The following is a 14,745-nucleotide window of genomic DNA, read 5'->3' on the forward strand; positions in this document are numbered from 1 at the left end:
TGAAGACGGTGACGTTATTAAAAATAAGAAACACGAGCAGTCGGATAATCGGACAAGCTGCAAACAAACCGGCACTTCATACAGATTATCGGAGCCTTATTTGTTTTCCCGTGTCTCTCTGCACAGGAAAACAACAGTACAGAGAGCCTAAGTCACTCACCGTCCGGTGGACCACACTGCAGGGTTTTTCCTGCATAGACAAATTTTTGGCGGCCCCCAAAGAGGTTTTAGCGAGCGCCAAAGGAAAATCCTCAGCGCCAAAATGATCAGAATTGAAAAACAAAACAACCTTTTAAATGTGTTTTAACAGCCATTTGTCAAACAGCTGTTGAGCAAGCAGTACATAAACTTCAATACGATGTCCAACAGTCACCTTTCCTCTCATCTACAGCGGCTGTATTTTGCACATGCAGCTGGCAGCTGGATTAATAAACCAGCTGCTGTGTTTGTTTGACCGCGTCGGAAAGCTCGCGCTAAGTACTTCCTGTTCTTTCCCACAAGATAAAAGCCGTTTGTGCTTGAAGTGTGTCGGTATTCACCGGTACTGTCACTTTTACATTTCCTCTCCTCTGCCCTCTCTAAGGCTCATCAAAGTCACTTTTCATTAACCAACCAATCACAGCCCGGAGGAGGCGGGACATTAAAAAAAGGTTGAGGCACTACAGCAAACTTTAGAAAAGTTTAACTCGTCGTTCTGTATGCACAGTTTTTTAATTTGCATAAACAAGTGAGAGACTGACCATGTAGAGCATTTTTCTTACACAATAATTTAGTGACTGAAAACAACCCACACAAACTGCTGTTTTGTCCAACTGGAATTAATATTAGGCTACTAATGGTAAACTATAGTAGCCTGTACTATTATCTGAAATTATAATGAATACACTAATCAAACCTTAACCACAGTGGTGTAGGCTAATATTAGAAAATGGTTTTATTTGTGAAACAGCTAAATCTCGACTGTAGGCAGATCATCCAAATAAAGTGTAACATGTAAATATATTATTATTATACTTTCTATTTAATGCCATATATGTTATATGTATTATATATTTTGTTTATCAAATTGTCAGAAATGACAAGAAAAGGCATAGATTTCAGTCATTAGGTAAGTCATTGCCTTCACTGAACGCATACCTATCATGTTATAATTTGATGTAAAACTGTGAAAATACATAATTACAAAGAGCGTTTGTGACGTCGTAAGTTTTTCTCTCAGTGACTGAAGCTAACGTCAAATAACTTCCATGTGTACCAAGAGTGGTTGGATGAAACGCATCAGGTGAGAAACATTTCTGCGTGGAACACAGCTAAGTTACTTAGCTAGTAACAACGTTAGCTTAGCATTACGACAAACTGCAACTTCCTCGACGGACAAAATTATCTTTTTAATAAACAAACGTCATATGTGTAATTCAGGGCACAGCTCAAACTGGATAAATAAAATATTTTTAATGTAAATAATGTCCCGTGGGGCGGAAGCGGAAGTGACGGACTTAGGCTAACCTTATGGTCGTGTCCCTTTTGAAACACTGGAAAATAAAGAACTCCTCATTATCTCAAAATATAAAGACTGATTTTGACACACAGCTGTTTTGTTTACTGGTGAAAAATGATGGTTAAAAAGGTTTTGTCAGTCTGGATGTGTGCTCATCGTTCCTTTGCTGCTCTGATTCTGCACCGCTGATCGATGCTCTGTGTTAGTTATCTCATTGTTTATTCAGCTTGTTCAAATCCCAGCACTTAACCTCAGTCTTAATCCAGTCCAGGTTGAGAAAACACACAGTACACACACTTACTCCATCTGCTACAAACAGACTCGTGAAGACACTTCGTCCAACGTCCAGTCTGCTAATATACTCTTATTTATTACTAAAAACATTTCAGCAGTAAAATAATGTAATCAGTGTGTGTGTGTGTGTGTGTCTACATAGTAGTGAATATGTGTGACGCAGAGAAAGTGCTCACTTAACTTTCTCTGGATAAACAAAGTATAACGCTTTAATGAAAGACTAAATCTGCCAGCTAGTGTTTGTTGAGTGTCAGATCTCCTGCTAATGCCCGCCACCCTTCCTGCCTGTAATGCATTAATGACCGAGGTCGGGTCTTAACATGGTGTCAAATCCAGCCTGTGTCTGCAAATCCGGCCGGCGTTTTTTTTAATCTGTCAAAACATCTTTTGGCTGTCAAGAAATGTTTTCTTTGCCTCAGGTGTGGAGAAGCTTTCAGCGTGAGGCTCGTGTTCGCAGGATGAAAACTCCAGACGTCGTTTCTTTCCTTCTTTTCGTCTTTCTTTTTAAAGTCCTCTCTCTCTCTATTATTATTTTGGTTTGAAGCTTCTTTATTTCTTTTCTCTGTTGGTGTTTCTCTAACTCTGAGATCTTCCATAAGTTAACTCCTAATCTTAAACGTATCTGTGGTCCCCACCTGTGCGTAATATCTTTTTTAGTTGTATGATTAATTTTTTTCTTCTTGTTTTATTAATTTTCTGCTGAGTTGATGATTTAAATTGTGGAGCAATTTGTTCCAGTGTAACCCGAACAATTCAGTTACTGTCATTCTTTATTGGCAAGAAGAGACGATAGCATCCATCCAAATATGTACTTCCTACCATGGATCAGCATTGACTTAAATATTTAGCAAAACAAGCTTAGTTATATTGTTTGAATTCAGACCTGATTTTTTTTTTTTTTACTTCATAGAAATCTAGAGTTTAAGACATTTTCACTTAGGGGTGTCCTCCCTTTTGTTTCCAGCAGTTTAGATATTAACGGCTGTGTGATGTTTTATTTTGAGGGGACAGCAAATTTACACTGTTATACAAGCTGCACACTCACTACTTTACATTGTAGCTAAGAGTCATTTCTTCTGTGTTGTCACTTGAAAACATCAAATATTTAGAATAATGTGAGGGGTGTACTCCCTTTTGTGAGATACTGTAGTTTCATATTTATTTTCACTATCTAGCCAACATCTTCCTCTTTGTTTTGAGAGACTTTAAATGAAATCTTAAGTAAAGAGGTAAAATAAGGAAACACCAAAGTTTCCATTTTCCATTACCTCTTCATTTGCAAGTTTCTCCATCGTTTCCATCATCAAACTATATACAGGTGTCCAGGTTTCATAGAGCTCCGCCTACTGCTGAACTATGGTGGCTGAGAGAGCTCAAAGCGCAGGAAAACAGCTGCAAATGTTGCACTCACCAGTTTGAGAGAGTAAAATGTAGCATAAGAAACATGAGAATTGAGAAAATACACAACGTTCTGTGCAGTGTTATTCAACACATTCTTATGTCCAGAATTCAGAAGTGTTGGTAACAAATGCAGGAGCATAATAATAATAATATGATGCAGTCATCAGCAGTCGTGCTGCACACAGGGAAAGGCCGAGAAGGTCCCCGCTTCATGCCCCATTTCTCATCTGAAACCAGTTTCTGATTGAATCTCTATGAATGTGATTTACTCTCTTTCTGGCCGGCCACTTCAATCTCAATCTCATGAATTCTAATCATTTCGCCTAAACTCTTTTTTTGAATCACCCGAAGGGGGTTTTCGGCAATCTGTTGAACGCTTCTGTAGCAGCAAAGATTCATTCCTACAGCACCTCATGTCTTTTTAACACCTCTGTACAAGCAAAGGGTGAGCAATTAGATGAACACATCAGGAACAGGAAATGACTGCTTTAGGGAAAACACCGCAGCTGTGTTGTTAATCTGAGAGATGTGAGTTGCGTAGACTGAAATGCCTTTATTTATTTTCTCATTCACCTAACTGCTAGTTTCATGTAAGCTTGACCAAAAGAACCTGGTTAATAGTATGAAGTTATGAAGTTATGTCGTCCAAGATCATGTCCTTCTTTCGTCTGCGTTCACTTCTTGTTAGGCGTTGTTTTCTGTTTGGAAGGTGAGGTTATTTTGAGCAGAACAAACAGACCAACGTCCCACCAGCTTCACTCAGTAATCTCAGTTTGTGAGAAAGTATCCAATCCAAGAAATTTGTTAATGTTCCTCAAGGCGTTCTACAACAACCTACACAGCTGCGTGGATATCTTATCTGCAGTTGTTCCGATAAATTTTTCTTTTTGTAGCATTTTAACGTCACACAACATGAGATGCAGAATGAAAACAGGACTAGCATGAGGTCGGCTAAATTTAGACAAACATTGTTCACAGAGATTTAGGCGCTGTCACAATTGAATATTTAAAACAACAAGGAGAATAACAGGTTCAGTTCATCTGGTATTTTTCACCCTTGTCTCTTTAGTAGTAAGTGGGTGTAAAGCATGTTTTGTAAAGGTCCATAGGGGGCTCCTCTGGAGACTGCATCCAGTAACAGATTTTTGACTTGCAGCCATAAAGATAAAGTAAATAAAATAAAATCGAGTGTCCTGGACATCAGGTGTTTCACATTCCCAAACAGAATCAACGCGCAGGCAAAACCGGAAGATGTTGGCATGGTCGGTCAGTGCCGCTGGTCACCTTTTCTGTGGCTTTCTGGCTCAGGCGCAGGAAGATGGTGTCCGGGTTCCTAATCCCGTCTGCAGAGCTCTGATTGGCTCCGTTGTTTCCCCAACTGAGAAAAACAGCCAGTAATGAACACGGAGCCTGTTTGAATCATTGAAACGATCAGAGATGTTGGCGGCAATTCAAGAGGTGTGGAACCAGGCTACAGCAACGTGACGGTGTTTGATGTAGAACATCTTTTCTGTTGTTGTTGGAACGTTCTGCCGAATGAATCGACCTTCTGGGTGTTTGGTAAAGCATTAATGAACGCTTTCATTTTGTGTTGAATTTGACTTTTTGCCTCCCTTAATCATCAAGTCACAGTTCCTCAAAAGAAACTGAAAGGTGCAACAGTCTCAACACCGCCTTCTCTCCTTCTGTCTCTCTGCTAGATGAGTTTGGAGCTGAAGGTTTCTCAGGCCAGGGTCTCTCCCACGGGGGTTCCTTCAGGGACCACCAGGACAACCAGGACCAGAGTTTGGGGCCGGGTCCTGCCCCGGGTATTGGCTTTAGTCCAGGTCCGGGGCCGTCGGCCCCCACCACCAACTTCAACAACATCCACATCCCACCAGGGGCCCACGCACCGGCCAACACTCCGGCCGAGCTGCCTCCACCCACAGGTATGATGACGCAAAGCCTTTAGCCACACTAACTGTTGAGATGGCAGTGAAATATCTGAAATAGATTTCTAATCAAAATAACATAAACTCCAGCCCTCCCTGCACAGACTGACAGACCATGTAGTGCGTGCAGAAGGTTAAGATAAGGACAGTAATGGAAAACAGAACCCGGTATCATTCAACATTTCTGTTTGTAGCTGCCTGTAATAAACCCAATGTCCCATCAGCCCTGGATTGTTGCTGGTTAAACACGGTTCACAAAAGGGGCGAGTCGATGGCCGAGTCAAAGGGTCACGGCTAGCTTAGACATGGATCGTGAGATCTTTAGACCTCAGGAGCAGGTTTCATCTATAAACCTGGACACTAAGTTTTCACAATAACTGATAGCGGTCGATTAATAACCGCAGCTCCTTTTATTCTAAAGAAGTACAAAGTTGTTTATTTGTCATTTTACAGCAACACACACAACATATAATTAAGTGTATGTTAAAATATGCTAACATAGAATTAAAACAATTTATCCAGTTGTTCATATACATACAGACACGTATCCCCCCAGAACGTTCTGCAGTGCATTTGCTGAATTTGCGTCTGAGAGAATGTAAAGAGCAGAAACCGGATGATAATCTGGTTTCATCTTCAGGTTAAAAAGTCTGACATTAGGGGAACAGAGTCCATCTCCACTACAAACTAAATAAACCTGCTGAGTAGAGTTTCTGAGGTTCCTGGTTGGCCTAACTGGATGTGAGTCAAGCATGTCCAGGTCCAGCTGTGATGCGTTTACTTGACTGTATCTGAAACTCCCTGGAAAGAGGGCTGGGTCTGTGATGACCGTTCCTATAGAATGATAACCATTGACGTGGTGTTTCCAGCTTCCCATTATTCTCCCATAAATTTATAGCCTAAGCCAAAGTACATGATTGGCACTGTTGTGACTCATCAGCTCTTCTTATCATCTGTCTTGGAATTTCCCCTGATAACGTCAACTATGTGACCGAATAACACACTTCCTCTCCTCACGCCGAGAGTGTGTGTGTGTGTTTGTTTTCAGGCTGTTGCCTTTGTGCAAATGTTTGCCATTGTCGTCATGAGGAAACAAAGAGGAGGGCAGCGCGCCAAAGAGAGGATCGGAGGATCTTATCTGCGGTCAGGTTTTACTCCTGAAGCAGAGTTCATGTAAAGTCCAGCAATGACTGTAATTATTGAGATGTTGACATAAAGATATTGAGTTATCAAAGAAATCTGTGCTCACAGTAAGACTTAATCGTACCCCTGTGGCAAATGTGAGTGTAAACACAAAGGGTTGAGAGGAAGTTTTGATTTTGTTTCCCCTGATGATGAATGGAGCATTAGGCAAAGTGTGGGGATTAGTCTGTATGTGCTTCACACAAAAGGTCGTTTAGGGTGATTAATAGATTACACAAGCTTCTGCACAAAGAGCTGGTGACAGAAAACACAAACACCCTTCCCCACAAACACAGACGCACAGGCACTGGTTAATGGAGAGAGTAAGTCTTAGTTTCCTGCATGAGTTTATATAACCACATGATTAAAGTCAGGAAACACTCGTGGTCAAAAGAAACTAAGGCCCCGCCCACACTACTCTGGTTTTGTTTTGTTTAAGAACTTTTAAAACGAATCCGATCTCCGTCCACAGCAGCGTTTCAGCTGCGTATCAGAGTTTATCTCCGTCTACATTAAAACGACCGAAAACGCACATCTAGTGCCTGTTCAGGAACACTGGGCGTGAGCGTGGCGCTGTAAACATGAAGCAGATGGTCTGTTCTGCAGTTACAGAAGATTTGGCGGAAGAATAAAGTACTACAGACGAACAATCAGACCAGATTTTATTTTGCATGGACCAATAAGGAGCTGGGACTGTTACTGAATGTAAAGCGGGAGTTAAAAGCGACACAAAGTAAACGGCGTCGTACACGGCGTCGTACACGGCGTCGTACACGGCGTCGTACACGGTACAAGTGTAGGCTATAGAGTGGTTATTTTCACGGTACAAAATATTGTAGTAAAAATACCAAATCAAAAACTCTGTCAGCAGCATCGTGTTTCTGCTTTGCATGACTTATGAGAGCCAATCAGAGAGCTGAGCGTCATCGTTTCTTTAGTCCTCCGTTTTTGCCCGTCTGCACTAAAACGCTACCCGAAGTTTAAAATGCAAAACGGGGTCGGCAGCGTTTCCAAACTTCATCGTTTTAGGTCTTCGTTTTTCGCCGTTTCAGTCTGGACGGGAGGTGCAAACGCAGCAAAAGGTCTCTCAAAAGGCTTTAAAACCAAAACGCAGTATTGTGGGCGGGGCCTAAGGGTGACAGTAACGTTGCTGGTAGTCGTGTCCAGAGGCAACGTCCCAATGTTTTGTTGACCCATCCGTCGCCCCTGAGTCTTAATTCCTGCGGCTGCCAGAGGTCTTTGTCTCTTTAACGTGGACATCGGGGTATTAAAAATCAGTAACGTTTGAGTTCAGCAGCAACTGTAAAGCCTTTTTTCCTCCGTTTATTTCTTGCTCATGGCCGTTTATCCTAGTTAAGTGTTTAACAAGTGATTATTAGTAGGAATATCTTTTTTTAGTATTTGTTGTTTATAATTTTAAGTGTTTTTGTTGACCAGCAGAAGCTGTTAAACCAGTGCCCCTCCCCCGATCAGTGCCCACTGTTGACCCCACACTGCTCAACGCCCAGCAGCAGGGTAAGAACGCACACGTATACAAAATACACTGCTTACAGATAATTCCCATTGACCCTGCAAACACACACACACACACATTCTTTCCTTCCTCTCTTTCCAACTGGCTTCTCTTTTAATTCCCCAAAACTGACTACAGCTCAGCTGCAAAGGTTAGTATCCTCCACCAGCTCTCTGACATCTGCAGTGATTTCTAGTCTCGTATAGATTGGATTTTAAAATACCCGTCTCTGTAGTTTAGGGCCAAAAGATATTTTATACAACTCTGAAGCCCCCTCTGGTCCACGTGGGAGCAATCTGTTACAAAAACAAAAGAAACTTTGAAGCTGTGCATAGTTGGAATGAATTCCTGCGATTGAGCCCTGTTGGCTTTCATTAAACCATTACCCCTTTTTTACAATTTAATGACGAGACACGCGTGTTTGTCTAAAGATAAAATACACTTTTAAGCTTTTGTCGTGAATATACACCTGTGCATGTGTGCAGAAGCAGGTGGTGCTGAAAACTGCAAGGTTAACACATAGTCAGGTAAAATAATCCACTCCAGTGTATGTAAAGCTCCTTTCAGGCACGAAGCCCTTTACTTTAATCCGACTGCCATTTAACACGTCAGTCTCATGTCTGAACAAGCATCACGGTCACGTTTATGTAAAGGTCACGACGGGACTGTTGCTCGGTCCGACCTGCAACATTTCCGTATCACTTTCAACACGGCACGAGTCTGAAAATACTGCTGTCAGATTAACGTGTTCTAGCGTTAAATCTGAAACGTAGACCAGCATTTGAACATTTCTCCGTGAGATGGTGGCACAGACTCAACACGCCATTTCCTCTTGTTGCTGTCATCACTACAAAGTCTTGGGAGTCAGAAAGTAAAAACCTAACTGAAAACATGGCGCTTTTGACTTTCCACTGGGAGATCTCCGTGTCCTGGTTCTGCCTGCGTCTGTGCAGTAAACTTTTAACATTTTCCCACTTTTTCATGCACAGTGTATGTACTTTGCATTTCACAACACCAGTGTTTCGCGTAGTTGGTAGAGCATACACGTCCGGTCCTCCCCGATGTGTCTTTGAAGCCCACTTTGAAGTTGTGGCGGTGTTTTGAGGTCACCTGGTAGCTTGACTCTCAGATGTTTTCAAAGGTGGAACAAAGGCAGAGTGCGTAAAGAAGACGGAGAACGAGGCAAGGCGAAATCAGAGAGGGCAGGTGGGAGAGTGTGGGAGACAGAAACAAGAGGGACAGTTGAAAATGAAAATGTGTTCTTGTTGTAGGGGAAGGGTCACCATTCGATTGCATTTCATTGCCCCCGAAATCAGTATGAAATCCAAATTCGTTTGAATCCCTAATGGAATCTAATTAGATTCTAATGCGTTTAGCATTCGTGACAAAAATCACTAAAACTCAATGATTCAGCTGATGAATATGCAAGAACAGTTTTGAGTGGCAGCTCGCTTCAAATCCTTCACCTACAACCCGACAAAATAGACGAACAGCAGAAAATGGTAAATGTTGATTACACTGTATCTGACACAGCCAGAGCCCACTGAATCCAACGCAGATCCAAATACCGGAAATTTTAACTTGATCATCTTCAGTTATTGATTTTGATATGAGAGAACGTTTATCTGGCACATTCCGCCTACAGAAACAGACTCCAGGCACCTCTGTCGTTTCAGCAAAGACGCCTCGCTGCGTTTAAACACGGTCTGCGTAAAATGTAAAGTGACGTAACACAGGTGCTTCTCATTTCTCACAAACGATCTCAAGCCTGGTGCAGACTACACCGCTGCTGTGGTGTGAGCTGACAACGACTCTGTCCGGTCTCCAAACCACGTTTTGTCGTGAAAAACATTTGAAAAGTGACTCGGGAAATGATGCCAAACCACAGGCGATTAATTATAAAGAGAAGAATCTGGGTGAAAGAATGGATCAGGCAGCAGGCATCGTCTGAGCTTCATAGAGAGCTGGAGGGGAGTAAAAAAGGTTTTGCGGTGAAAAAGTAGCTGCCTGCTCTCATTGGCTGGATGTCGAGTCGGCCGACGGCTCCAGATATTTAGCATGCTAGATTTCTGCCGGTGAGGGGATAATATTCTAAAATTACTGATCTTACTTACGTGTGATTTGTTGAAATAGCACAATTTACAAAAGCACCAAATACTGTACTATAATATATATTGAATACTCATCCTGTCTGCTGGACCCCGCCCGGCTAAACTATTCTCGTTTTCTGCTCTGGACCTGCTGGATCAGACTCTGTACGGCAGCCACCAACCCGGTTCGGCACACATCTATTTTCACTCTGCCTCGCTCTTCACCTACTAAATATCCGATCTTTTTACCCTGCAATAAATATTCCTCTTTTATCTAAGTCTTCCCTTTCTTAGTCCTGCACATGGGTCTGCCATCATAAAGTTAAAAACAAAGATTTGAAGCTTCGATTATTCGCTGTTAATTACTATCGAAGCGTCGAAGCTCAAACAATGACATTCGGGCCAGCCCTACTGTAAAGAAGCAGCAGAATGAAGTGACATCAGTGCAGTTTGTCAGTCATGCAAGGCACGTTATCGACCAATGAACGTTAAAGAACCTAATGGCCTGAAGAATGTTTTGCACATTGTTCATAAAAAAGAGCAACGACAGGCAGGATTCATTTAGAGCTCAGTGAATCAACATATTTTATCAACCTGGAACCGGATCCAAAACAGAACCTGCTGTCGGAGACCTGCTGTCAGTGTATGTGCTGATGAGCAGAGATTTTTATCCCAGTAAAATCGTGTTAAAAGCAGATGTGGCGTTATTCTGTGTAGAAGAGCTGCAGGCAGCTGATGGTCCACAGTGAGCCGGGGGAGAAGGTTGGAAAAGATGGCTTCCATGACTAAGCTGCTCTCGTAAAAAAAACAGCACTCTTCTTCTGAGCACCAGAAGATGTAAAGTAACCGGCGAGTAACCGCTGAAAAAGTGACCCTGCAGGAGATGGTGGTGATGGTGATGGTCGTCGTCTGATTGGTCCCTGCACCATCTGTCTGCCATCTAACCTATAATCTTAACCACTTTGCTGCCGTCTAGTCTACCATTAGCTGCTGGTGGTTAGCCGCAGAGAGTGAGGAGGAGAGGGAGGCGACGAGACACTGAGGAGTAAATGGAAGGAGTGGTGGAGAGCTTCTAGTCCATCCTTTTCCCATAATTCACTCTTGGCTAAATATTTCTCTCCTTCAACAACTGCCAAGTTATTTGGGAGAAAACAAGTTTCTAATACGCAATAATTTTAGCATTTAGCATTAATGCACCAATATGAGTAACGATTGTTTCTTTCATCCTGCTGCTTTTCTTTCTCCTCTCAAGCGCTCGCCAAAACGTAAAATCGGTTAGTCATCTGCAGCGTGTGGCCGAGAGAGGTTACTGTGGTAGACGTCCTACAGGAAAGTGTCCAGTTCAACCCTCTGAATCAGCAAGTTTGAGAGCACTCGCCGCTCCATCATCAGCGCCGCGGAGCGCTGCGCCGTTTGCTTAACGGCGTTAACTCTTGAAACGTCTGGGGGCGGCGGTGGCTCGGGTGGTTGTGGAGTTTAGGTCTCCTGTTGAGCAAGACGGAGAACCTTAAATCTTCTCCTGACGAGCCGGCAACATGCATTTTATAGTAAATTACAAACTTTGACTGTGAAATGAAAAATCTCTTTGCATTGTGGACGGAAACAAGACATTTGAGCAGGTCATGTCGGGCTTTGGGAAACGCTGATCAATATTTTTCAGCAATTTCTGACATTCAGCAGATAAATCGACAATTAAAATAATCGTTAGCTGCAGCCCTCGTGGGCAGTAGAGACTAAGCATGGCGCTTATTCAGCCCGTCATGGATTTATGATGGTAAAATCTCACTGAAGTACTGAATAGTGGAATATTGCAGATACTGTAGAACGAGAGATACGTGTGGAAACAGCTTTATATTTTTCTATAAATTTGACCATGCAAGCTCAACAGAACTCTGGATAAATAGGTACAATGAATAATTCATGGTCTTTTCAAGATTTGACTCAGACTTAACCGGCGAGGGAAAAGTAGTTTTCTCTTTTCAGCACTGCACTTTTTCTCTACTTGAATTCAGGCGTGCCAGATAAACCGTGTGTGACTCACGCAATTACACTTTTGTCCGATAGCTGTTACAATTAAAATGAAAAAGCCTCTTTTGAGGAATACATTAAACCTTAGTCTGCACAGATAAACCGAGGAAAAGGCACTCCTTTAAAACATGTCAACCAGCCTGAAAAGAAGAGAAAAATTACCCCGTAAGCATGTTTTCTGCTCAGCAGCTCATCTGTTCTGCATTTTCTGTTCATTCATGAGGTGTGAAACGTTGTGATTTATTCACTCAGCGGTCCTCTTCTTCAGCTGGTCTCCTCTTTCGGCTCGCCAAAGTTACAGATCTTACAAAAGTGTCTGCAGTTTAAATCGAGGGCAGCGTTGCGAAACTGACTGAGGCACAGTAATCGTTTAATCTCCATTATCTTGTTTTCATAAAATCCTAATTGAAAATAAAATGTATTAATCGCAGCTGTACTGAAACACCGTCATCCTGCTGAGAGCGTTGACACAAAAACTGATGGTCAGCTCTGTTATTTTACTCTTTCAATGATGATTTAGAAATATTACAGATATTTAGAAAATGATATTTAGTGTTTTTTATCATAGGCTCCTTTTTTGTGCCGTCACTCCCTTAATGTCTCTCCTTGTCAAGCGCTGTGGTTTCTGGCTGTGTCCCGTTTCTTTCCTGACTTTCTCTCTTCATTTTTCCTCCTCCATGACACTCCCCTCCTCCTCCTCTCAACCTCTTCCCATCCTTGGGAGTATGCAGTCAGCATTTTTGCGAGTCTTCGAGGAGAAGAGAAATCAGCCATGGGATTAGGGGCTTATGGTGCAACACTATTCAATCAGGTTTTTTCCTGTTCTTCTCCAGGACATTTTTAAGAGCAGAGGGCCGTGTTTTATGAGCATTACTCCGCCAAGAGAGACATTATCTGTTGCTCTGTTCCAGTAGTCGGCACTCCAAGTTCTGCAAGTGGGGTCCCGCCATGTTAACATTAAAGAAGAAGAATCATTTGGTGTCGTTATTATTTCATGTGCTAGACATTAACTCTATGAGAGAAGCATTGGCTGTGCTGGTCTTCAGATTTATCCCCTCTGCTGCGTGGAAGGAAAGCCATGTTTTGAACCGCTGCCTGCTGATGTTAGTGGGGGTGGGAGGGGATCATCAGATATAACAATACGATATTATCACAATACTTATGGCACAATTTTTGCGATTTTAAACATCTTGTGATGTATTGGAAATTATTACTTTTTTTCTTAAATAATTGTGTTTTTCTAGAGGACTGAAAAAGCAGTTGATGTTATTATTATTATAGTACAGAAAAAGTAAAATTCTAACGTACAACTTATATAATAAAAGATTGATACTTGGCGTCTCTGTATCGATACGGTATTGCCACGGAAAGTATTGCAGTACTATGCTGTATCGATGTCTTTTCCCCACCCCTAGTGGTTAGTACAACCCAAAATACAGCAGTGACTTCTTAGTTAAACCAGTGAACAATCACTTCAGCACAAAGAAGATCCAAGTTTGGTGGTAGCTACCAAGCAGGGTTAAAATTACACCGGTGTCTAACTCCAAACCCGATATTAATGTCTACCTGCACTGAAGACTTCAATAACAATAAAATATTTTGTCCTACTGAGCCCACATGAGAAGGTTTTGGTTCTTTAACCTGCAGAGCGCAAAGTTTGTCTTGGCTCGTGTTCAGAAATGGGTCAGAAAATACAGAGAGAAGTCCTCAGTTCCAAGACGACAATCCGTTATTTAGGTAGAGTAAATATAATAACGCGACATCACGTTTGCCCTCAGTCCTCGTCTTCTCTCGGCACTCTCAAGCGAGGAAAAGCTTCATTGGTGGTTAACGCCGTTTCATAGTTTATCTAGAGCAACCGAAACTTTTCTTGGACGCTCCTCAGATTTTTATTCTTGAGCTGCTGTACCTGCCCTATCGATACAGATACCCCGGACAATACAGCGCTGCCAAAGCATATTAACACAAACTATACAATCATGACTTTGTTTGACTTGTTGCGGAATAATAATAATAATTATAATAATAATAATCTTTATTTGTAGAGCACTTTTCAAAAACAAGTTACAAAGTGCTTTAACAAGTGTAAAGACAATAATACCAAAGAGTAATAATAATAATAATTATATATATAATATAATATAATAATAATACAAAAAACAATACAAGATAAAAGCATGAAAACATTCAAAAGACTAAAATACACGTTTAAGTAAAATACAATAAAATAAAAGGGATAAAATAAAGTCAAATAAGATCGGGAAAGGCTCTCCTATAAAAGTATGTTTTAAGAAGGGACTTAAAAGAGTTCACTGACTCTTTTAAAGTCAATTCTAAAACATACTGGGAGCCAGTGTAATGAAGCTAAAATAGGAGTAATGTGGTCATATTTATTTGTTCTGGTTAAAAGCCTGGCAGCTGAGTTCTGGACAGTCTGGAGTCGATCAATAGATTTTTGGGTTAAACAGGTGAAAAGACTGTTGCAATAATCCAGGCGTGATGAGATGAAGGCGTGTAAAATGGTCTCGGTGTCCTTAAAAGTTAACATGGATCGAATTTTTGCTATATTTCTAAGTTGATAAAAACATGATTGAACAAGCTTTGTGGTGTGCTGCTCGAAATTTAAATTACTATCAAACCAAACACCAAGGTTCTTTGCAACAGGCTTAATGTGATTTACTAGGGAACCAGCAGATGGCAGTATTTGATTTGCCATCTGCTGGGATCCAATGACCAGGATTTCTGTTTTGTCTGAGTTCAGTTGGAGGAAATTATTTGACATCCATTTTTTAACTTCACAAAGGCAGT

At 41.6% G+C, this 14,745-nt stretch overlaps 1 protein-coding gene across 3 annotated transcripts in view; it reads left to right on the forward strand.

Moving 5' to 3' along the window:
• vta1 (vesicle (multivesicular body) trafficking 1) overlaps positions 1-14,745 on the forward strand; it is a 63,229-nt gene that overhangs the window by 40,100 nt on the left and 8,384 nt on the right. Inside the window, exons 6-7 of one of the 3 annotated variants that reach the window (XM_046060763.1) lie at positions 4,894-5,121; positions 7,744-7,821. In XM_046060763.1, coding sequence (XP_045916719.1) covers positions 4,894-5,121; positions 7,744-7,821 — 306 coding nt within the window. The remainder of the gene's footprint in view (positions 1-4,893; positions 5,122-7,743; positions 7,822-14,745) is intronic. The other 2 variants (XM_046060764.1, XM_046060765.1) reach the window with 2 other exon arrangements.

Source organism: Micropterus dolomieu, linkage group LG10, assembly GCF_021292245.1.
Source record: "Micropterus dolomieu isolate WLL.071019.BEF.003 ecotype Adirondacks linkage group LG10, ASM2129224v1, whole genome shotgun sequence".
NCBI lineage: Eukaryota > Metazoa > Chordata > Actinopteri > Centrarchiformes > Centrarchidae > Micropterus > Micropterus dolomieu.